Raw genomic sequence first — 25006 nt, 5'->3', positions numbered from 1 at the left:
CAGCGAGATGTAAACAAAGAACAAGGCTGGGCAAGCTTACTATGGGCTCTTATGGAAAAGGGTTAAAAAATGAAGGTTTTAAGCAAAATGACGTTGAATGGGGGATAACTGGCTTTGATGAAGAGCAATAACGTAGAGCTAGTATGTATTTGCAGTGTTCTAAACTAGAATAAACACGAATGGTGGCAATACGCTTCAGCATGGTCCGTCCAAATGCATGGATTTTTTTACAACTTTTCGTATGAAGCAAACATTGTTTTTCTTGTTATTCGTATGCTATATATATTGGATTGCGGTACTGAATAACATATGTAAGTGGTGGGTGTAGTTAAAATAGGTTGTGTTTTTCTCTATGCGGGCTCGAAGTATTTATAAAATCCTATTGGCTACCTATACCGGTACCGTATCATTAAATATCATATAGGCCTACATAATATATGATTGGTAACATGATCCGTTTCCGATTAAAATCCTCAATTTCGTTTTGTTATAGCTCGTTTAGTAAATCTATTTGGATAAATGCCGCATAAACACTGCTCTTATGGCCGTTGTAACAGTGATAGTCGCTACACCGACCGTGATCCTGATGTACACTTCATACCCTTTCCAAAGCCTAAAACACGCATGGAAGAATGTAAGATCTGGATAAAGGCCTGTGGACGACCTCATAGTCAGCTGAATCCTGATTTGATCAGCAAAAGCACATACTTGTGTTCCAAGGTACAATATCCAAAAATCTATACCATTGTTTGGTTTATTGTTCTAGTTTCCCTTCCCCTAGCATTTCCACAATCAGATCGGTCCGTCGGAGCAGTATCCTTATCCAATCCCACATGATGGTAAGGAGATTCGTTCAAGGAAGAGACGTAAAGCGGGGGACAGGTGATTGAGTAGAGTAGGGTTATATGTCCCCAAAATAGCATGTTGTATTATAGGCAGAGGAATTCAGTAACGAAGTACTTCTACTTTTTGAAAGTAATCAAGTAGTTTTCCTCTACTTCTGGTACTTACTCAAGTAGATCTGATTGTCTCTTCTTCTACTTCGTAATATACTTACTTACTTTACGCTATTTTCAGTTTGTCAAGTAGAAGTAGTTTAATCCCCCAATATACGAAAGATAGCCTTAGGAATTTCGGGACTGTTTTCACAGAGTAACAACATTTAATATTCGTTAAAGTCAAGTAAAGCTGAGAAATTTTGTTGCACTTCGCGCACAGTAGTAATGGAGTGACAAATATGTTTTCATAAGTATCAGGGATTATAATTTAGGTACCGGATTGCTAATGGTTCCGGTCAGTGGTGGCTTTATGATTGGGGGGGCCCTAGGCGAAACCTCCGGGGGGGCCCCCATATCCAAGTAATTGAAGCTTCTGGGGGGCTGCGCCCCCCAGACCCCCCGCGACAAACGTCAGATTGCTAAGTATCCATTTCGCAGGGGGTTTGTAAGTGCCGAGCCAGATGCTGGATTAGGCCTATGATCTATTTATTATCTGGAAAGGAGATATTGTTGCGTGAATTGGCGTAAAGAAGAAATGCGTGACAATGTGACAAAACACCGGTAATACCAAGGGAACACATAACTACTGATAGCATCTTCAAAGACCTGGTTAGGGTTTGTTTCAACGTTTCACATGGACAAATGTCTTCAGGGGCGCTGATTGCATGATGTGCAAGAAGTTGACAGATTGTGTTAAATTTGAAAAATAACACGAAGACTGATGTGTGCATCACAAATATATACCAAACATATGCCAAAGCATTGCACATAACTAAAGTTGATAAGTTCGTTAAATAACAATGAACATCCCATCCCCTTCAGAAAAATAAACTAAACACATTGGAATATTATTCTTAGCTGCACACGATTTTACGTAACTTTGCAAAGAGACTATCAAAGTATTCCATACCAATATAATCATGCAAAAAATGTGGTAAAACAAGGCATAGAAATATAACCAGAAAAAGTGTGGTTACAAACAAGACGTTGAAACAGCAGTAATCTTCAAATGGTCCGATTTACCTTATCACTTTAATAAGAAACAGCATTTTCTAGCTTTTTGCTTTGCAAACTCGTCAATTAGTAAGTTGTGATCGAGGCCATAATTTATTTCACTTTCTATACACATCAGTGCCAATCCATTTAGACGCTCTTGGCTCATTCGAGATCGCAGAAAAGTCTTAATTAATTTCAATTTCGAGAATGAGCGTTCACCACTTGCCACAGACACTGGTATGGTCAGAACTATTCGCAGAGCTTCAGACAGATAATGGTAGTCAGAAAGCATCCCGCCTTTGGCTAGATACCGCAACGCATCTAGAGCTGTTACACCAGGACCTTTATTAGGAAGACTAATAAAGGACTCGATTTCTCCCAACAAGACACCTGCATCAATGTCCTCACCAAGAAACTGCTCGATCTTATCACATGCCTCAGCTAAAACTTCACGACTTATTTTATCAGGCTTGAGTGTCATGATATTTAGTAATGTACTGAAGTTTGAGTAAAATTTACCCAATTGACTGAATCTTTCTTCCATGGATAGAATGAAAGTGTCCACCATCACATTGAATACATCAACTTCATATTTCTTCTGAGCTGAGAGAATTTCCTCATTGTCAACGGCCTCATCAAAAAATCCAGTTCGGCTTCTTTGCCTCGAGTGCTGAAATGAAGTTTGTATCTCCACTCCATCAACCACTATGCCTCTGACTAACTGATCTGCCTCATCCAGAGATTGCTGGAAGCCATCGAGACGAAAACGTCTGATCCAAGTAAGGAGACCAGAAATCATACTTTGCATGATGTCTACTTGGATGGACTGCTTTTGTAAATGCTGAGAGACAACATGAACTTGAAATAGAACCTTGTACCAGATAACAGAGCTAAGAATGAATTCATAAGAACAAACTTCTTTCAAAATCCCAGTTATATCAGCAGCACTTTTCCCATCACCTATAACCTGGGAACTCTGCAAAACCATTAGAAGTGACTTAATCACTCCATCCAAATGAAATCTCACCACTTCTACAGACCGAATTTTACTCTCCCAACGAGTGTCGCTGGGATACTTCACAACTTTACTGCAATTTTCTTGCAGAATGTTCCATCGTTTGGTAGAGGATGAAAATGTCGAATACAGTTTTTGGAGAAAACCGAAATAAACATAGAATCTTGTACAACATTTTGCAGCATCACAGAGAACCAGATTCAAGGAATGAGATCCACAGGGCATGAAAAATGCATGTCTATTCAAATCCAAAATTTTCTTTTGTACACCAGCATTCCGGCCAGCCATGTTCGCACCATTATCATACCCCTGACCTCTACAATTCGCAATATCCAAACCAAGCTCTTCCAGTCGATCAAGCAAAGCCTTAGTGAGACCCAACGAGGTAGTTTCTTTAACATTAAGAAAGCCAGTGAAATGCTCTCTTACAGAAACATCCATTTCAGTATCCACATATCGAACTACAAGCGTCATTTGTTCTTCATGGCTGCAATCAGGAGTACAATCAAGAATGACACTGAAGTATGTGCATCTACGAACATCAGAAGTTATTTGATCAAGAATATTTTTTCCCACCAAGGAAATCAACTCATTTTGAATATTTTTACCTAAATAATTATCGGGTAACTGTTGATTCTTTACTTTCTGAGTATGCTCTGCAAGAACTGGATCAAACATGGCTAGAAGTTCAACAAGACCTAGAAATTGACCTTGATGTGGATCCCCTAGCCGTTCATGTCCAGCAGTACCTCGTAACGCACAGTGATTTCTTGCTAAGTACTGGATGATTGCAAGCAAGCGTTTAAGAATAGACCTCCAGTATTCAACAAGTTCACTGTGCTTACTTTGGATATTCTTCTGTAAAACTGTTGGATTTTTGAGAGCTGCACTATTTTCCGAAAACAAGTGAAGTGCTTTGAAATGATCTCTAGAAACTTCATGTTCGCTCAATATTTTATCAAGATTTTTCCAGTCGCTGCAACCATCATGGACCAGGCTACTATTACCACAAGAGAATAATTTACAGTGAAAGCAATAGACTGAATCGGTCGACTTCGAGTATACTAACCAAGAACGCTTCTGTAGTTTCTTATTTTTCAGCTTCCTCTGAAAATGAGTCACAGAGAACTTTCTGTCTTTAGTGACAGGAAACACAACACAACTCAAATCATCTTGAACTGGCCCCCTCAAAACAACTTCATTCTTCTCAGATGTACTTACTCTAGATGGCCATAGTCCAATATCATCCAATTTTCCTACTACCTCTTTGGTAATGGTAATAGAATGAACAGCAGCAGAAGAGTGGTCTGATACAGATTCAAATCTGGGTCGAGACTGAGTAGCAAATCTGGGCCGAGACTGAGTAGAACAGCAGCCTTGAGATTCCATCAGCACAGCACCTGGTTTTTCCAGAAGAAGCATTTCTGACTGGTCCTTCAGCGGTACTTGTACTACTAAAGCTTGGCTGTTGTGAGATGTTTGCTGAATTAACTACAGTATTTTCAGTAATTTCACAGTTTTTGCTCACAATACCAACAGGCTGACCTCCCACAGAATCACTACACTTTGTCTGCGCTGTGGTAACTGATAATTCTCCGGTACAATGATCTCTTGAGCTCTCTCCTTCGACTACAACAGGGAGTTCCTCATCTGGCATTATCATTAATGGAAAAGCAGCACCATCCTCAATTTGTTCAGAACATTTCTGAGCTGACATAGATGGCTTGAAATATTTGTGTAGCAGTCCAAAATTTGCATCGTCACTTTCTTTCCGAATCTGAACCAACTTCCTTTTCTGAGATCCCGACTTACATTTAGCATGTACTCGCGGCATTGCAGCCGATAATTATGAGATATTTATGCTACCAATTACAACATGACATATAAATGAGTGATACCAAACTCTTCGTATCTAAATAAATGTACGGTTATCAACCGGCAAGTGCGCAGTACTAAATAACCTGCCATATGGATATGATGTCAATGTCATGCACTATAGTATACACATTACACACACACTGCAAAAATGATTCACAAGAAATTGAGTATAATACAGTACAAAACTGTCATGATACCGCATTAGCGGTACACCCGAACACTTCACTTCATTGATGAAATCACTTTCATAAGGTTAGAGTACATCCAAACGAAGTGCTTCTACCGCATGCAGAGATTTGATGACAGACCCGTAATTATGACAAAGGTAATGTTCCATACCGCACCATATTATTTATGGATGGATACTGGGATTCTCAATTTTTTACTGGGTAATTCTATATCAAAAAAGTAGGCTACAATATTTGTGGTCACTCAATTACTTTTTTACATTGCCTGCCAGTGTAGCCAACCTCTCAAGACCAAATCACTACCAGTATGTCTAAAGATAGAATGGAAGCTCAAGGGAAAATTTTGCCACAATATGTGTTCAGACGTCCCAGACTCAGCACTAATAATTGCTAAAACTACTCATGCACAACACCAATTTCGAATATTTCTGGCGCAGCTCTACCTACAACAAAATTATAAATTAACACATCGTATGAAAGCTGGCATCAAGTCTAAAAGCTGGCATCAAGTGGTAGCAAGTAGAATCTCAAACAAACGTACACTGGAAAATTCTGATGACTTAAAATATACACTGCTGAAGCAAAGTTGCAATATAAAATTCCTCCAAACACCTTAAAACACCATACTACATAACTTCAGAGTATATAGGAAGCCGCCAGAAGCTGTAAAAAAAGTTGCAAAACTTGCCCTGTGATCATTTAATTCTTTCCTCTGCCCTGCTGAAATTGATTCCATTGCTAAATTGTTTGGTCACATTTTGGTCTTTTTCTGTGACATCATATTAAATTATCAACCTCACAACAAATTGAATATATGTAGCCTTCCGTACACCTTTCTCAATGATAGCCATTCAAACCTTTCAAATAACAACATAGATTTTTGAGGCATAAAATATCAGGCATTAGGCCGCTAGAAACTTTCCTGTATGCAAGATCTATTGCATATCTATCTGTAGCACACCACCAATTAAAAGACATCCACCTGTGATAAAAAAACGCTTTGTGACAACACCATAAATACTTTCTGACTGACGGTACCGGGTGCACATATAGCGTGGTAAAGCTTTGAAGGTACGCTGCCAATCCGCGGACAAGAAATGAATAAATTTACCATCATGACAACCCTGGGGATGGATTTCCATTCAGAAAAGGCCTAATTCACAACTAATATGTTGAGTCATGAGAATGGTTCAGTAAACAACAATATATAGGCTATTATAGCCTACATGCTTTCATTGGCTTTCAAATTACTATTTCCTTTGATATTTTGGATATTCAGGCTCAATCTGGACACGCTTCATTATAAATTGACATACGGTATCATATGAAAGCTGGCATCAAGAGCTAGCAAGTAGAATCTCACAAACTTATACTGGAAAATTTTGATGCACTGAAATATACACTGCTGGGTAGGCCTACATGTATTTTCACGGTTATTCGCAAAATGATAAACTAAAATTGGCATAAATGGAGGGGGGGCTCATAAAATCAAAGTAAGCTATATTAGCAGGCGCAGAAATTTAATGATAGACTACTGTTTACGGTACCATATTCTACATGAGTACATATATTTTCACGGTTACTCGTAAAATGACAACTAAAATTCGCATAAATGTAAGGGGGGGCTCATAAAATCAAAGTACCGTAATTTTCCATGTATAGTGCGCAAAATTTTAACGATTTCTTGCCCTAAAATAGGGGGGTGCGTATTATACATGGGGGCGCACTATATTCGGAAAATTACGGTAAGCTCTTTCAGCAGATGCAGAAATTTAATGATCGACGGTTTACGGTACCATATTCTACATCGGGACATACATTTTCACGGTTATTCGCAAAATGATAACTAAAATTCGCATAAATGTAGGGGGGGGGCACATAAAATCGAAGTAAGCTCTTTAAGCAGATGCAGAAACTCAATGATCGACTACTGTTTACGGTACCATATGCTACATGGGTACATGTACTTCCACGGTTATTCGTAAAATGATAACCAAAAATCGCGTAAATGAAGAAGGGGCCCCCCCTCATAAAATCAAAGTTAGCTTTTAGCAGGTGCAGTAATTTAATGATTGACTTCTGTGTGCGGTATTACATTCTACATGGGTACATGTATTTTCACAGTTATTTGCAAAATGATAACATTTGCGTAAATGTAGGAGGGGGGGCCCTTTAGCTAATGGCAAAATAGATAGAGATCATCAAATCAATGTGAGCTCTTGCAACTAGCGCAGAAATTTAACGATCGACTACTGCTTACGGTACCATATTCTAAATTGACGCATGGATTTTTGTGGTTATTCGTAAAATGATTACTAAAAAATGAGATTTGATGATTGACCTGTCTTTACGGTACAATACCATATTCTTTATGGATGCAAGGATTCCGCGGTTATTCAGAAAATGGTAATACTTGAAAAAAAGCGCGTAAACCGGAGAAAGAGTTGGAAAAAGCGCGTAAACCGAGGAGGGGGGGCCCTCGAAAGCGCGTAAATCAACCAGGGGGGGCCCTAGGCGACCGCCTACCTCGCCTACCCCAAAAGCCACCACTGGTTCCGGTCACCTGGGATGCATCAATACGAATCAAGCTGTCTGCCTTTTCCGCATAGCTCCATTTGCAGCTTTACAGTCAATGTGAACGAATTAAGACTATTTTCAAAACTACTTACTTACCTCAATTCTACTTCTACGTCAAGTAGTTTTAGATGGCATATGGAAGAAGTACTTCTACTCATACTTGAGCAGATTTTTTCGTCGCCACTTCTACTTGAGTAGCTTTCTTGACTAATTTGACCACCTCTGATTATAGGTGTTCATATTCTTAGCAAGACGCAGTAAGTCTATTTGTGATACAATGTTATTACTTTTTACCATCCGTTTTCAGCAGTACAAGCCTTATGTGCAAGAACCAAGATAATCCTGATGAGCACGAGGCTAACGAAGTACAAGAGAGAGCAGCGGAGACGGTTGAGATGGCTCATTCAGAGTATCACCCTAGTCAGCCAAGTAACTGTGGAATTAGAGCTATATCAGTAGCTATCAACGTTATTGTTGGAATGCAATCGAGAAACAATTATCTAAATACCGTCTGAAATGAAACTTTACATATGTAATAAATAGGGCAAGTTTTTGTTGCACTAAAATCGAGAGAAAGTTGCACTTAATTTTAAGAAAAGTTGCAGTAAAAAGTTGCATTTATAATTTTTGTTGAATTAGTAGGGTATGAGATACTACAAAGGTTCTGCTGTATAACTTAGTTTCTGCAGAGCTGTAGAATTTGTTACTTTGCCATTTCACGGACATTCTGGCGAGACCGCCAAATATTATATTTTTTCCCGGTACACCTACACAGCAAGAAAATTACGCAATGCGGGAATAATTTTCCCAAAAAAAGTCAAACAACATAGCGATACCCAACCCCCCTGGGTCTGCAAACTTGACTCAAGGCGTAGCAGAAAAACTCTTCCTTGGCGACTTTAACAAAATCAATAGCCTGAATAAGGTGACCCATGCAGTGAAAATGTAATTTTCGGCGGTCTTGCCGTGAAATGGGAAACTATTTATCCCAGAGCTGAACGACATAATTACTTGCCCTAGTAATAAATGTTTTCAAAGGTCATTTACTCACAGATTTAGAACCACTGGTTTTGATGTTTCCATTGAGAGTAATAAATGAAGTTATACTAGAACGAAAATCATGCTAATGCTTACACAACAAATGACATTGTAGAAAGTCAGAATGTTTCAGTTTATCTGTGCAATATACAAAACAAAATACAAGTATATAGTTAAAGATCGTTGCGCAGGTATGGCTGACAATGTTCTTTGTAGAAGTAGCATAGGCGGGATAGCATGTTATGAATTACAGGAATATCTGGGAATATTCTGATTACTTTCAAGTCAACTTTAGTGTAAACAACAAGGTCGCACCATGGCGCGCCAGTGACCAAAATTTGACCTTGGATTTGGCAAGAATATATACTGTCAGGTCGAAGACAGTAGCCAGTCGTGGAGGATTTAGTAAGCCAGTCAATTTTCATTTTGACTACAGCTTCCTCAATTGACATTTCCCTAGCAGAATATGGACACTTGATTTCCAGAATTCCAAATTCATCACCATCACATACTGTTCCATCAGGAGTGGCACCCAAAAATGGGAATTCAGGATTGACTACCAAGCCACAGTCATGAGTGTGGACAGTGTTGAATCTGCAGTACTGTTGCCGAGCTTTTCGTTCATTGGCCTGACCATACCTAATTGATGCAGCAATAACTTTGCGAGGCTTAAATATTGAATCAAGAAATAGTTTAGATGGAACACTTCTGCGTCTCAAAATAAGTCCAAACTGAGATGCAGTCACACGAAGCTTCCTTTCTTTGTGCCACAATCGGCTTAATGTTTGCCTCCTAGTATTCCGTTCCAGTGCTGTTGCTTGAGAGTGTGTGATGGATTGAAAGTGCTTGAGAAGATTATATTCGGTAGGCAGGCGGATGTTTGATGCTATTGGTAGTGGTGACACGTTGCATGAGTCGGATGAGTGTGCCCTGATAGGTGCCTGCACAGTGGCATTGCTCTGTAAAATAAGAATATGTTTTCTACAGGCTCGATGGACATCTTATATGAAGCTGCACAGATTCGTTGCCTGAAAGATGAAATGGGTGAGAAGACTACAAGAATACAAATTCTGGAAGCCGAGAACAGAAAACTGCTACAGGAAAATCATAAATTAACAAATGAACTATTGATAGTGAAATTCGGTTATCAGAGCATCATGATGTCGAAAGATTCAGAGAAACTCATGAAATTTCATACTGGACTACATCCAAATTCTTTCTCTGCACTGCACAAACTTTTGACCTGTGATGGTAATGTGAAGTATCCGGATAATCGCTTTGAGTTATCCCTGCATGGTAGTGCAGACCATCTGCTATTAACATTGGCAAGACTGAGGAGAAATTTACAATTGCTGGACTTATCCTACAGATTTCAAATATCTATTAATGCGGTGAGCATAATCTTTAACCAGTGGGTGAACCACATATATAGACGCTTAATTAAAATTTCAATTTGGCCACATAGAGATGTGATTCTCAGAAATGCACCGTCTGAATTCATTCGTGAATTTCCACAAACTATAATGATTATTGACTGTACCGAACTGAAGACTCAAACCCCAAGCTCACTGCGACTGCAATCACAATTCTATTTGGACTATAAATCATATACAACTTTGAAAGGCTTGGTGGGTTGTGACCCAAGTGGTGCAGTAACTTTTGTCGGTGAACTCTTCACAGGTAGCATCTCAGATAAAAATATTACTGAGCAATGCGGACTCTACAGACAATTGAAGAAAATGATGGACTTGGGGTATGTTGCTCCGGGAGATGCTATCATGGCAGACAAGGGATTCACAATTGAGTCTGACATCAAGAAATTAAATCTGAATTTAAATATTCCTCCACGTGCTTCTGCAAACCGTCAAATGCCAGGTCCCGACTGTTCCACAACAAGAAAAATTGCGAGACATCGAATTCATATTGAACGGCTGATTGGAAGAATCAAGGAGTACCGAATTTTGACCAGTGTTATACCTTGCAGCATTGTGTATCAACTTAACAAAATATGGACTATCTGTGCCTTGCTCACTCTATTTCAAGACAAACTGATTAAAAACTAAATTAAATGACAGTACTTATTCTGCAATACTCCAAGTTCCAGTTTCATTGTAAAGATCATAATTTAAAAAATTCATCACCTGATAGCATGCTACTGTTCCTAATTGCGCGATGCCGTGGTCAGTGGGTACCAATGGTAGGCCTACATCTCTATCCACGATATATTCCAGTGGTGTTCCTTGAAGTTCTTTAAGTTGCCCAATCTGTTGAACGAACAGTTTGCCAGGTGCAGATGTTCTAGGATTATAAATGTTTAGTGGAGTGTTGTAAGGCTGAAGGCTTCAAATGTACCAAAATATACCGTGAGGCAGATGGAATTGAGGGGTTGCGAGTACGTTCAAGAGATGGCTTGGCAATCACGATCGAGCTCACTGATGCTGGCTGAATTTTTTCCCCACGTGGAACATTCCATGATTGTGGCATGCTTGTACATGACAAATCACTCGGTATGTCTTTCAGTCCCTGTAGCTTCAGGTACTGGACTGTCTTGATTAATGCATATGCATGAGAACATATATCAGAACCTAGTCTGAAAATAAATCATGATCATGATAAAAATATCTATTGCAAGTCTCTGAAGAAATGTTTGTGTCCATACTTACCCTGCTTTACACGTGCAAGACGAATCAACAATGGATTTTCTGAAAACTTTTATTTCCATTGAGTGTGGTATCTCACTTTTCCACATACTGCGATAACATCTCCCGCTCACTAGAATATTACTTCCGCAATAAGAGTGGATGGTATCCTCAATATTTATCTCTAAGTTGTGTACGTAGCGCTCCATGAAATATTTTGTAGCTTTTTCCGCGGTGTTAGAAGAAAATTTTGTACCAGTCAAATCAAAAAAATCCGGTAGAATCTCCATAACTTTCAATGTACAAAAATTGTAATATCTGGGTATGCAGCTATATGTTTGTAACATATATTTCTGAACAAAACATATGCTTAAAAATTTTGGTTGAGACCTGAGGCTTCGAAATCGTCAAAATATGCAATACTGCAATGCTATAGTATATGAATGACAAGAAACAACAATGCTTGCTTCATACGAAAATTTGTCGAAAACCCATGCATTTGAACACACCATGTTGATGCGTACTTAGCACCATTCAGGTTTATTATAGCTTATAAAACTGCAAATAACACTAGCTCTACGTTATTGGTCTTCATCAAAGCCAGAAATCCCCAATTCAATGTCATTTTGCTAAAAACCTTTATTTTTCAACCGTTTTCCATAAGAGCTCATAGTAAGCTTGCCCGGTCTTGTTCTTTGTTTACATCCCGCTGCAACCTGATTGGTTCGTGTCAAAGGTCACGTAAGTGTCTATTTAGCGATTTTCGCGCTAGATCTAGCGATTTTTCATCCGGTTTCGCGCCAAAAAATATGGATCTAGCGTCTAGCGATAAATCTAGCGATTTTTGAAAAAGTATTTAGCGATTATTTAGCGCTTTTTTTTACCGAAAATAACCACTAAAGATCAGTTCTGGCTGACGACTGCATTGGCTATACCGGTCACCAGAGTGCGGACTCCGATGATATATAATTATAGATTACTACCTACCAGAGATGAGCATGGATTAGGATTAGGATTTTATAAAACAGGATTTGTGAAATTTTGGCGGATTTGGATTGGATTAGGATTAAAGATTTTTTTCTGATCGGATTAGGATTTGGATTGGATTTACCTATTTTCTGGGAGATCGATATGTCGTGTGGCGAATGGCTACAAACTTTATTCAGATCAGTTATTATTGTACTTATGGTTACTAAGTTATCTTTAATCAAGGGAATTGTTGGTATTGAAAGAAAATTTTCCAATTCCTCCCTTGCATAAATTAGCATTTTTTCTGAATTTCCAGTTAGAATCGGATTAGGATTGGACATGGACTTGAATTTAAAAAAGTTATGGATTAGGATTAGGATTTGGATTTGCAGGTTCGGATTTGGATTGGATTAGGACATCGAAATTTCAAATCCGCTCATCTCTGCTACCTACCAGAGATGAGCATGGATTAGGATTAGGATTTTTAAAAACAGGATTTGTGAAATTTTGGCGGATTTGGATTGGATTAGGATTACAGATTTTTTTCTGATCGGATTAGGATTTGGATTGAATTTACCTATTTTCTGGGAGATCGATATGTCGTGTGGCGAATGGCGATAAACTTTATTCGGATCAGTTATTAATGTACTTATGGTTACTAAGTCTATCTTGAATCAAGGGAATTGTTGGTAGTAAAAGAAAATTTTTCAATTCCTCCCTTGCATAAATTAGCATTTCTTTCTGAATTTCCAGTTAGAATCGGATTACGATTGGACATGGACTTGAATATGAAAAAGTTATGGATTAAGATTTGGTTTTGGATTTGCAGGTTCGGATTTGGATTGGATTAGGACATTGAAATTTCAAATCCGCTCATCTCTGCTACCTACCGATAGATAGTAGTAGATACGCAACTCCTGGCGGTTACGCATGGGCAAACAGTGTCTCTTCTTGCTGAGTAATCTAAAAGTAGCATAGTTGGCAGTGCTACATCTGGCGACCTGAACGCTGAAATTTAATATAATTGGCCCATGGCCATGATCGAAAGATAGTGTCGCAGTGATTTCGAAAATACAAAATAAAATCTCGTCCGGACAATGGAATCATGCACCCCGAAACAGCCCTCAAAGTCTGAAACCCGGTATTATTGATCCAACAATGGCACCGCCGCAACACAATAATGAACATAACAATGACCAATTTCGTCCAGCGATTGTCCGTATCAATGCCGATTTCCAGACGTTGGGGGCTGTTTTAAGATCGCTCCAATGTCTGGTCATTCGTTTAAGACCAGATCAATTACATTTCATACACCGGGTTGGTCCTCGGATTCTTTTCTTAAGGTCTCTACTTATAGTGGCAAACAAACCCGTTTCAATGTCGTGTTGTGTCGGGTCAAGTCGCATGTCGTGTTCAAGTAGGCCAACTCCAACACAGTTTAGCGAAGAATAGTCAAGCGCATAACCACGGTACAGCGCATCACGTATTCACGGACGCATCGAGTAAGGCACGCTGATATAGTGAGCAGTTATGCCTGCAACCTGGTCAGTGTTCACTGTTCGTTCACGTATAGCGACCGAAATGCACTGCCGTTTTGTCTTGCTTAGATATGACTATTACGTATTATGAACTAGAAATATGATAAGTGACTTTGGCCCCAGACGAGTAAGATATAGCTGAGAAGAATATATCGATGTAATGGTTCAATTTAACACCTATAGCACCTTTTGCAGATTTAGCGCTATTTTTTAGCGCTTTTTTCTGAATATTTAGCGCCATCTAGCGATTTTTGACACCACTTTTAGCGATTTTCTTCCACCCGGAGTTGGCAACACTGCATGTAACTGACACGACAAGTCCTGGTAAACAGAAAGGTATACATTTTGGTCAGTTTTAGGGATTGATTATACACTTTTTGCTGTGGATTCGGGTCTTTCAGTGTGGTCATGAAAGCTGTTAAGAAGATCAGGCATCGAGGTAGATGTCATGTAGCGTATGGTTGATACTCTCACACGTACTGCCGGTTCTCACTTCATATTCTTGCAACAAAAAAATTATGGAAAGAAGATGTCAGAGGAATGCTATAAACCTACTAAGTGTCTGGAATCGGTAAGTGGAAATGTATTGTGTCTGCCAGTATTGTAAGAGTGAAACTAACCGTTTCTTCTTGTACTTATATTGTTTGCACTCGAGTACATGTAGAAACAATTATGCCTTCAAAAACTTATGAAGTAGTATAAGTGTAGTAGTCTGAAATAAATCCACTTCACTAATTGAAAAAGTAGGGGCTTTACTTATTGAAAATGGAGTCTATGACCACTGACCAGCCTACTTCAGAACGGTTACGTGGCTAACCAGCTTTTTATGGAAAAGGTATACTCTTAGTTTTGAAAATGAAATTCTGTTTGTTTAGTCGTATTAGTCATTTTATTTACTGAATGGGGAGTGTCAGATATCCCTGACTGAACACCTCTGGTAGTCATTACTATCACTACATCGATTTAGGCTTTATCTTCGAAAACAAGTTTTCAAGGAAGAACAAAAGGTGTTACACGGAAGAGATACACGTTCTCAAACTCAAAATCATTCACTGTTGAAGCTGTTTGAGCCGGAAAGCCTGCATGTCATGTCGGCAGCAAAAGTAAGAGGATAATATCGATGATCCATTAATATATCGTAATCTGTGTAGTTGTAGGCATACCTCTCAATATGTTGACATCTCAGTAGAGATGAAAAGGTAACACTATCACCATAACAGTTTAAATGCAAGGTACTGTGTAATATTATGGCTGTTCAAAACAACCCTTATCAGATTTCATATGCATTTTTGTAGGATGCAGTTGGCAATCCTTCATTCTAATGAATCATTAAGATACACTGCCTTCAATCTGACAACATTTGGTATACTGCCTTCAATCTGACTGTTACCAAAACTTTGTAATATTCTTTTACCTGTTCTAGATTACTTAAATGAAAAAGTTGAAGCACTCATCAAAACAAGACCAGGAACGGCGGAGTTGCCCAATTCTATTGAGATTGTTCATACTCATTTGACTACTGACATCTTCAAAATTAGCTGGGACGAAGCTATTGCCAAACACAAAACCTGATATATTTCTCTCCCTGACACAGTAGTCAGTAGTGGTCCGGATGGATTAGTTATGTTGCATTTATTATTTTCAATAAAATTATTCATTCACAAGGAAGCATTGCAAAATTGAAATCTCTTGAAAGTAGTGGATGAGAATTTTGATCAGATGGCGGTAACAACGAGCGCAGTAAGGATTCTTCGTTTCGTTGTTTTTACGTGGGATCCACAAGGCCAGCGAACAAAATTTCTCTACGCAGTGTTTCGCAGCTTCCTGAAAAGTGTAATTGTTGTGTTAGGAAATTATTTGGCAGCTCACTCGACGTTTCATTTGAATTATACTCATTCCCTCATGCATCGAATGAGGTGTAATAATTCTGTGGCCATATTCCTGTTGATATCCACAGTAAGTCATGTCCAATGCATCAACATCAGGACACACTGATTGAAATGCTGTGATGCATTCTTCTGTCAGTTGCTCGGGAGGGGGGGGGGGGGGACCTTTTTGCTGCATAAACTCTCCCTAATATTTATCATAAGCTGACAACCTCCATAGTCCATACTGACACCTGTAATTGATAATACCAAGATTCCTAACTGTAAAGAGGTGATGCACTAACTCACAAATACCACTATAGACAAGCGGCTTACGTTGAACAAGCTATAGGCTGATCATACTATTGATTACGTACCTCCTTCGGTTAGTAACGTATAATCACACGCAAACGACCGATCGTTATACGAAGCTGCCAGGGGTTCCACTGATGTTGGATGGAGCGAATCAACACCAGAAACGCGTCTGCATTTCCACATTATTTTCGTAGGTAAGTGCAAAAGGTATACTTACATTCGACGTCTGAGAACTCAGACTCATTTTCAATATCCCTTGTTGAATCCGTTACAAGCAAAACCTCCGCTATCAACTAAAATAATCGCCCTGAGATCGGGAGTACACAAACATCTGCGGTGGTGAGAAGAGATGTCATGTACCTGACGTCACAATGCACATTCTGCTTTTTCTGTAAACAACCCAATATTGAGACTTTCACTCCAAATTACGGCAATTTCCGATTAGTTTGAAATACGTAAAGTCGGCAATTTCGGTATAAAAATAATTCTGAACATGATTCCGCAAAGTTGTCTATGAAGGTCGGATGGCTTAAAGATGATGAATTAGGGTGTAGGATAATTGATTCTGATCAAGCTAGTTTTTTACGTGGGTCAAATCTGGTCTAACTTTCAATTATACTTTTGCGCCACTATAACCAATGATTGCTAGAATTTGTCGGTTGCTACGTGTTTTATACGACTCTCGGGATACCTAATGTCATTTTGAAGAAGGTCGGATGGCATGAAGACGATGAATTAGGGTGTAGGATAATTGATTCTGATCAAGCTAGTTTTTTACGGGGGTCAAATCTGGTCTAACTTTCAATTATACTTTTGCGCCACTATAACCAATGATTGCTAGAATTTGTCGGTTGCTACGTGTTTAATACGACTCTCGGGATACCTAATGTCATTTTCAAGCAGGTCGGATGGCTTGAAGACGATGAATTAGGGTGTAGGATAATTGATTCTGATCAAGCTAGTTTTTTACAGGGGTCAAATCTGGTCTAACTTTCAATTATACTTTTGCGCCACTATAACCAATGCTTGCTAGAATTTGTCGGTTGCTACGTGTTTAATACGACTCTCGGGATACCTAATGTCATTTTGAAGAAGGTCGGATGGCTTGAAGACGATGAATTAGGGTGTAGGATAATTGATTCTGATCAAGCTAGTTTTTTACGTGGGTCAAATCTGGTCTAACTTTCAATTATACTTTTGCGCCACTATAACCAATGATTGCTAGAATTTGTCGGTTGCTACGTGTTTTATACGACTCTCGGGATACCTAATGTCATTTTGAAGAAGGTCGGATGGCTTGAAGACGATAAATTAGGGTGTAGGATAATTGATTCTGATCAAGCTAGTTTTTTACGGGGGTCAAATCTGGTCTAACTTTCAATTATACTTTTGCGCCACTATAACCAATGATTGCTAGAATTTGTCGGTTGCTACGTGTTTAATACGACTCTCGGGATACCTAATGTCATTTTCAAGCAGGTCAGATGGCTTGAAGACGATGAATTAGGGTGTAGGATAATTGATTCTGATCAAGCTAGTTTTTTACGGGGGTTAAATCTGGTCTAACTTTCAATTATACTTTTGCGCCACTATAACCAATGATTGCTAGAATTTGTCGGTTGCTACGTGTTTAATACGACTCTCGGGATACCTAATGTCATTTTCAAGCAGGTCGGATGGCTTGAAGACGATGAATTAGGGTGTAGGATAATTGATTCTGATCAAGCTAGTTTTTTACGGGGGTCAAATCTGGTCTAACTTTCAATTATACTTTTGCGCCACTATAACCAATGCTTGCTAGAATTTGTCGGTTGCTACGTGTTTTATAAGACTCTCGGGATACCTAATGTCATTTTGAAGAAGGTCGGATAACTTGAAGACGATGAATTAGGGTGTAGGATAATTGATTCTGATCAAGCTAGTTTTTTACGGGGGTCAAATCTGGTCTAACTTTCAATCATACTTTTGCGCCACTATAACCAATGATTGCTAGAATTTGTCGGTTGCTACGTGTTTTATACGACTCTCGGGATACCTAATGTCATTTTGAAGAAGGTCGGATGGCTTGAAGACGATGAATTAGGGTGTAGGATAATTGATTCTGATCAAGCTAGTTTTTTACGGGGGTCAAATCTGGTCTAACTTTCAATCATACTTTTGCGCCACTATAACCAATGATTGCTAGAATTTGTCGGTTGCTACGTGTTTTATACGACTCTCGGGATACCTAATGTCATTTTGAAGAAGGTCGGATGGCTTGAAGACGATGAATTAGGGTGTAGGATAATTGATTCTGATCAAGCTAGTTTTTTACGGGGGTCAAATCTGGTCTAACTTTCAATCATACTTTTGCGCCACTATAACCAATGATTGCTAGAATTTGTCGGTTGCTACGTGTTTTATACGACTCTCGGCATACCTAATGTCATTTTGAAGAAGGTCGGGTGGCTTGAAGACGATCAATTAGGGTGTAGGATAATTGATTCTGATCAAGCTAGTTTTTTACGGGGGTCAAATCTGGTCTAACTTTCAATCATACTTTTGCGCCACTATAACCAATGATTGCTAGAATTTGTCGGTTGCTACGTGTTTTATACGACTCTCGGGATACCTAATGTCATTTTGAAGAAGGTCGGATGGCTTGAAGACGATGAATTAGGGTGTAGGATAATTGATTCTGATCAAGCTAGTTTTTTACGGGGGTCAAATCTGGTCTAACTTTCAATCATACTTTTGCTCCACTTTAACCAATGATTGCTAAAATTTGTTGGTTGCAACGTGTTTTATACGACTCTCGGGATACCTAATGTCATTTTGAAGAAGGTCGGATGGCTTGAAGACGATGAATTAGGGTGTAGGATAATTGATTCTCGTCAAGCTAGTTTTTTACGGGGGTCAAATCTGCTCTAACTTTCAATTATACTTTTGCGCCACTATAACCAATGATTGCTAGAATTTGTCGGTTGCTACGTGTTTTATACGACTCTCGGGATACCTAATGTCATTTTGAAGAAGGTCGGATGGCTTGAAGACGATGAATTAGGGTGTAGGATAATTGATTCTGATCAAGCTAGTTTTTTACGGGGGTCAAATCTGGTCTAACTTTCAATCATACTTTTGCGCCACTATAACCAATGATTGCTAGAATTTGTCGGTTGCTACGTGTTTTATACGAGTCTCGGGATACCTAATGTCATTTTGAAGAAGGTAGGATGGCTTGAAGACGATGAATTAGGGTGTAGGATAATTGATTCTGATCAAGCTAGTTTTTTACGGGGGTCAAATCTGGTCTAACTTTCAATCATACTTTTGCGCCACTATAACCAATGATTGCTAGAATTTGTCGGTTGCTACGTGTTTTATACGACTCTCGGGATACCTAATGTCATTTTGAAGAAGGTAGGATGGCTTGAAGACGATGAATTAGGGTGTAGGATAATTGATTCTGATCAAGCTAGTTTTTTACGGGGGTCAAATCTGGTCTAACTTTCAATCATACTTTTGCGCCACTATAACCAATGATTGCTAGAATTTGTCGGTTGCTACGTGTTTTATACGACTCTCGGGATACCTAATGTCATTTTGAAGAAGGTAGGATGGCTTGAAGACGATGAATTAGGGTGTAGGATAATTGATTCTGATCAAGCTAGTTTTTTACGGGGGTCAAATCTGGTCTAACTTTCAATCATACTTTTGCGCCACTATAACCAATGATTGCTAGAATTTGTCGGTTGCCACGTGTTTTATACGACTCTCGGGATACCTAATGTCATTTTGAAGAAGGTCGGATGGCTTGAAGACGATGAATTAGGGTGTAGGATAATTGATTCTGATCAAGCTAGTTTTTTACGGGGGTCAAATCTGGTCTAACTTTCAATCATACTTTTGCTCCACTTTAACCAATGATTGCTAGAATTTGTCGGTTGCAACGTGTTTTATACGACTCTCGGGATACCTAATGTCATTTTGAAGAAGGTCGGATGGCTTGAAGACGATGAATTAGGGTGTAGGATAATTGATTCTCGTCAAGCTAGTTTTTTACGGGGGTCAAATCTGGTCTAACTTTCAATTATACTTTTGCGCCACTATAACCAATGATTGCTAGAATTTGTCGGTTGCTACGTGTTTTATACGACTCTCGGGATACCTAATGTCATTTTGAAGAAGGTCGGATGGCTTGAAGACGATGAATTAGGGTGTAGGATAATTGATTCTGATCAAGCTAGTTTTTTACGGGGGTCAAATCTGGTCTAACTTTCAATCATACTTTTGCGCCACTATAACCAATGATTGCTAGAATTTGTCGGTTGCTACGTGTTTTATACGACTCTCGGGATACCTAATGTCATTTTGAAGAAGGTCGGATGGCTTGAAGACGATGAATTAGGGTGTAGGATAATTGATTCTGATCAAGCTAGTTTTTTACGGGGGTCAAATCTGGTCTAACTTTCAATCATACTTTTGCTCCACTTTAACCAATGATTGCTGGAATTTGTCGGTTGCAACGTGTTTTATACGACTCTCGGGATACCTAATGTCATTTTGAAGAAGGTCAGATGGCTTGAAGACGATGAATTAGGGTGTAGGATAATTGATTCTCGTCAAGCTAGTTTTTTACGGGTGTCAAATCTGGTCTAACTTTCAATTATACTTTTGCGCCACTATAACCAATGATTGCTAGAATTTGTCGGTTGCTACGTGTTTTATACGACTCTCGGGATACCTAATGTCATTTTGAAGAAGGTCGGATGGCTTGAAGACGATGAATTAGGGTGTAGGATAATTGATTCTGATCAAGCTAGTTTTTTACGGGGTCAAATCTGGTCTAACATTCAATCATACTTTTGCGCCACTATAACCAATGATTGCTAGAATTTGTCGGTTGCTACGTGTTTTATACGACTCTCGGGATACCTAATGTCATTTTGAAGAAGGTAGGATGGCTTGAAGACGATGAATTAGGGTGTAGGATAATTGATTCTGATCAAGCTAGTTTTTTACGGAGGTCAAATCTGGTCTAACTTTCAATTATACTTTTGCACCACTATAACCAATGATTGCTAGAATTTGTCGGTTGCTACGTGTTTTATACGACTCTCGGGATACCTAATGTCATTTTGAAGAAGGTAGGATGGCTTGAAGACGATGAATTAGGGTGTAGGATAATTGATTCTGATCAAGCTAGTTTTTTACGGGGGTCAAATCTGGTCTAACTTTCAATTATACTTTTGCGCCACTATAACCAATGATTGCTAGAATTTGTCGGTTGCTACGTGTTTAATACGACTCTCGGGATACCTAATGTCATTTTCAAGCAGGTCGGATGGCTTGAAGACGATGAATTAGGGTGTAGGATAATTGATTCTGATCAAGCTAGTTTTTTACGGAGGTCAAATCTGGTCTAACTTTCAATTATACTTTTGCGCCACTATAACCAATGATTGCTAGAATTTGTCGGTTGCTATACGTGTTTTATACGACTCTCGGGATACCTAATGTCATTTTGAAGAAGGTCGGATGGCTTGAAGACGATGAATTAGGGTGTAGGATAATTGATTCTGATCAAGCTAGTTTTTTACGGGGGTCAAATCTGGTCTAACTTTCAATCATACTTTTGCGCCACTATAACCAATGATTGCTAGAATTTGTCGGTTGCTACGTGTTTTATACGACTCTCGGGATACGTAATGTCATTTTGAAGAAGGTCGGATGGCTTGAAGACGATGAATTAGGGTGTAGGATAATTGATTCTGATCAAGCTAGTTTTTTACGGGGGTCAAATCTGGTCTAACTTTCAATCATACTTTTGCGCCACTATAACCAATGATTGCTAGAATTTGTCGGTTGCTACGTGTTTTATACGACTCTCGGGATACCTAATGTCATTTTGAAGAAGGTCGGATGGCTTGAAGACGATGAATTAGGGTGTAGGATAATTGATTCTGATCAAGCTAGTTTTTTACGGGGGTCAAATCTGGTCTAACTTTCAATCATACTTTTGCTCCACTTTAACCAATGATTGCCAGAATTTGTCGGTTGCTACGTGTTTTATACGACTCTCGGGATACCTAATGTCATTTTGAAGAAGGTCGGATGGCTTGAAGACGATGAATTAGGGTGTAGGATAATTGATTCTGATCAAGCTAGTTTTTGACGGGGGTCAAATCTGGTCTAACTTTCAATCATACTTTTGCGCCACTATAACCAATGATTGCTAGAATTTGTCGGTTGCTACGTGTTTTATACGACTCTCGGGATACCTAATGTCATTTTGAAGAAGGTCGGATGGCTTGAAGACGATGAATTAGGGTGTAGGATAATTGATTCTGATCAAGCTAGTTTTTGACGGGGGTCAAATCTGGTCTAACTTTCAATCATACTTTTGCGCCACTATAACCAATGATTGCTAGAATTTGTCGGTTGCTACGTGTTTTATACGACTCTCGGGATACCTAATGTCATTTTGAAGAAGGTCGGATGGCTTGAAGACGATGAATTAGGGTGTAGGATAATTGATTCTGATCAAGCTAGTTTTTTACGGGGGTCAAATCTGGTCTAACTTTCAATCATACTTTTGCTCCACTTTAACCAATGATTGCTGAAATTTGTCGGTTGCAACGTGTTTTATACGACTCTCGAGATACCTGATGTCATTTTGAAGAAGGTCGGATGGCTTGAAGACGATGAATTAGGGTGTAGGATAATTGATTCTCGTCAAGCTAGTTTTTTACGGGGGTCAAATCTGGTCTAACTTTCAATTATACTTTTGCGCCACTATAACCAATGATTGCTAGAATTTGTCGGTTGCTACGTGTTTTATACGACTCTCGGGATACCTAATGTCATTTTGAAGAAGGTCGGATGGCTTGAAGACGATGAATTAGGGTGTAGGATAATTGATTCTGATCAAGCTAGTTTTTTACGGGGTCAAATCTGGTCTAACTGTCAATCATACTTTTGCGCCACTATAACCAATGATTGCTAGAATTTGTCGGTTGCTACGTGTTTTATACGACTCTCGGGATACCTAATGTCATTTTGAAGAAGGTAGGATGGCTTGAAGACGATGAATTAGGGTGTAGGATAATTGATTCTGATCAAGCTAGTTTTTTACGGAGGTCAAATCTGGTCTAACTTTCAATTATACTTTTGCGCCACTATAACCAATGATTGCTAGAATTTGTCGGTTGCTACGTGTTTTATACGACTCTCGGGATACCTAATGTCATTTTGAAGAAGGTCGGATGGCTTGAAGACGATGAATTAGGGTGTAGGATAATTGATTCTGATCAAGCTAGTTTTTTACGGGGGTCAAATCTGGTCTAACTTTCAATCATACTTTTGCGCCACTATAACCAATGATTGCTAGAATTTGTCGGTTGCTACGTGTTTTATACGACTCTCGGGATACCTAATGTCATTTTGAAGAAGGTCGGATGGCTTGAAGACGATGAATTAGGGTGTAGGATAATTGATTCTGATCAAGCTAGTTTTTTACGGGGGTCAAATCTGGTCTAACTTTCAATCATACTTTTGCGCCACTATAACCAATGATTGCTAGAATTTGTCGGTTGCTACGTGTTTTATACGACTCTCGGGATACCTAATGTCATTTTGAAGAAGGTCGGATGGCTTGAAGACGATGAATTAGGGTGTAGGATAATTGATTCTGATCAAGCTAGTTTTTTACGGGGGTCAAATCTGCTCTAACTTTCAATCATACTTTTGCTCCACTTTAACCAATGATTGCTAGAATTTGTCGGTTGCAACGTGTTTTATACGACTCTCGGGATACCTAATGTCATTTTGAAGAAGGTCGGATGGCTTGAAGACGATGAATTAGGGTGTAGGATAATTGATTCTCGTCAAGCTAGTTTTTTACGGGGGTCAAATCTGGTCTAACTTTCAATTATACTTTTGCGCCACTATAACCAATGATTGCTAGAATCTGTCGGTTGCTACGTGTTTTATACGACTCTCGGGATACCTAATGTCATTTTGAAGAAGGTCGGATGGCTTGAAGACGATGAATTAGGGTGTAGGATAATTGATTCTGATCAAGCTAGTTTTTTACGGGGGTCAAATCTGGTCTAACTTTCAATCATACTTTTGCGCCACTATAACCAATGATTGCTAGAATTTGTCGGTTGCTACGTGTTTTATACGACTCTCGGGATACCTAATGTCATTTTGAAGAAGGTCGGATGGCTTGAAGACGATGAATTAGGGTGTAGAATAATTGATTCTGATCAAGCTAGTTTTTTACGGGGGTCAAATCTGGTCTAACTTTCAATCATACTTTTGCTCCACTTTAACCAATGATTGCTGGAATTTGTCGGTTGCAACGTGTTTTATACGACTCTCGAGATACCTAATGTCATTTTGAAGAAGGTCGGATGGCTTGAAGACGATGAATTAGGGTGTAGGATAATTGATTCTCGTCAAGCTAGTTTTTTACGTGGGTCAAATCTGGTCTAACTTTCAATTATACTTTTGCGCCACTATAACCAATGATTGCTAGAATTTGTCGGTTGCTACGTGTTTTATACGACTCTCGGGATACCTAATGTCATTTTGAAGAAGGTCGGATGGCTTGAAGACGATGAATTAGGGTGTAGGATAATTGATTCTGATCAAGCTAGTTTTTTACGGGGGTCAAATCTGGTCTAACTTTCAATTATACTTTTGCGCCACTATAACCAATGATTGCTAGAATTTGTCGGTTGCTACGTGTTTTATACGACTCTCGGGATACCTAATGTCATTTTGAAGAAGGTCGGATGGCTTGAAGACGATGAATTAGGGTGTAGGATAATTGATTCTGATCAAGCTAGTTTTTTACGGGGTCAAATCTGGTCTAACTTTCAATCATACTTTTGCGCCACTATAACCAATGATTGCTAGAATTTGTCGGTTGCTACGTGTTTTATACGACTCTCGGGATACCTAATGTCATTTTGAAGAAGGTAGGATGGCTTGAAGACGATGAA

General features: G+C 39.0%; 2 protein-coding genes and 1 long non-coding RNA gene across 4 annotated transcripts; 2 read left to right on the top strand and 1 right to left on the bottom strand.

Moving 5' to 3' along the window:
* Positions 1-8: 8 nt before the first annotated feature.
* LOC145438480 (uncharacterized) lies at positions 9-11059 on the top strand. Of its 2 annotated transcripts, none has more exons than XR_013914945.1 (4): positions 9-720; positions 782-882; positions 7960-8908; positions 9078-10078. XR_013914945.1 is itself a non-coding variant. In XM_080315809.1 (4 exons), exons 1-4 carry the CDS (start codon positions 520-522, stop codon positions 10751-10753), a joined length of 1500 nt encoding a protein of 499 aa, XP_080171935.1. In that variant the 5' UTR covers positions 9-519; the 3' UTR covers positions 10754-11059. The 2 variants fall into 2 exon arrangements, 1 of the variants encoding a protein (XP_080171935.1); XM_080315809.1 differs by having other exon boundaries at positions 7960-8081; positions 9678-11059.
* On the bottom strand, positions 8776-11912 carry LOC145438481 (uncharacterized). The gene is made up of 5 exons (XM_080315811.1): positions 11354-11912; positions 11053-11280; positions 10832-10988; positions 9078-9649; positions 8776-8908 (listed from the first exon to the last, which is right to left on the bottom strand). Exons 1-5 carry the CDS (start codon positions 11674-11676, stop codon positions 8776-8778), a joined length of 1413 nt encoding a protein of 470 aa, XP_080171937.1. The 5' UTR covers positions 11677-11912.
* Positions 11913-14144: 2232 nt separating this feature from the next.
* Positions 14145-15515, top strand: LOC145439073 (uncharacterized). Its single transcript, XR_013915090.1, has 3 exons — positions 14145-14407; positions 14804-14939; positions 15260-15515. It is a non-coding gene; the product is annotated as an uncharacterized LOC145439073 (long non-coding RNA).
* Positions 15516-25006: the final 9491 nt, after the last annotated feature.

Source organism: Botryllus schlosseri, chromosome 5 (assembly GCF_051294905.1).
Source record: "Botryllus schlosseri isolate E-star chromosome 5, Bs_hap1, whole genome shotgun sequence".
Taxonomy (NCBI): Eukaryota; Metazoa; Chordata; class Ascidiacea; order Stolidobranchia; family Styelidae; genus Botryllus; species Botryllus schlosseri.
This window is presented reverse-complemented; position numbering and strand designations above follow the sequence as displayed.

Bases quoted from the DNA above. Each gene is read 5' to 3' on its own strand.
- LOC145438480 (XM_080315809.1), top strand. From the start codon at position 520: ATGCCGCATAAACACTGCTCTTATGGCCGTTGTAACAGTGATAGTCGC. The intron at 883-7,959 runs GTGATTGAGTAG...ATCCGTTTTCAG, and splicing joins AGACGTAAAGCGGGGGACAG to CAGTACAAGCCTTATGTGCA. The intron at 8,082-9,677 runs GTAACTGTGGAA...TGTTTTCTACAG, and splicing joins GTATCACCCTAGTCAGCCAA to GCTCGATGGACATCTTATAT.
- LOC145438481 (XM_080315811.1), bottom strand. From the start codon at position 11,676: ATGTTACAAACATATAGCTGCATACCCAGATATTACAATTTTTGTACA. The intron at 10,989-11,052 runs GTATATTTTGGT...TTATAATCCTAG, and splicing joins TCAATTCCATCTGCCTCACG to AACATCTGCACCTGGCAAAC. The intron at 8,909-9,077 runs CTACTGTCTTCG...CGCCTATGCTAC, and splicing joins ACTAAATCCTCCACGACTGG to TTCTACAAAGAACATTGTCA.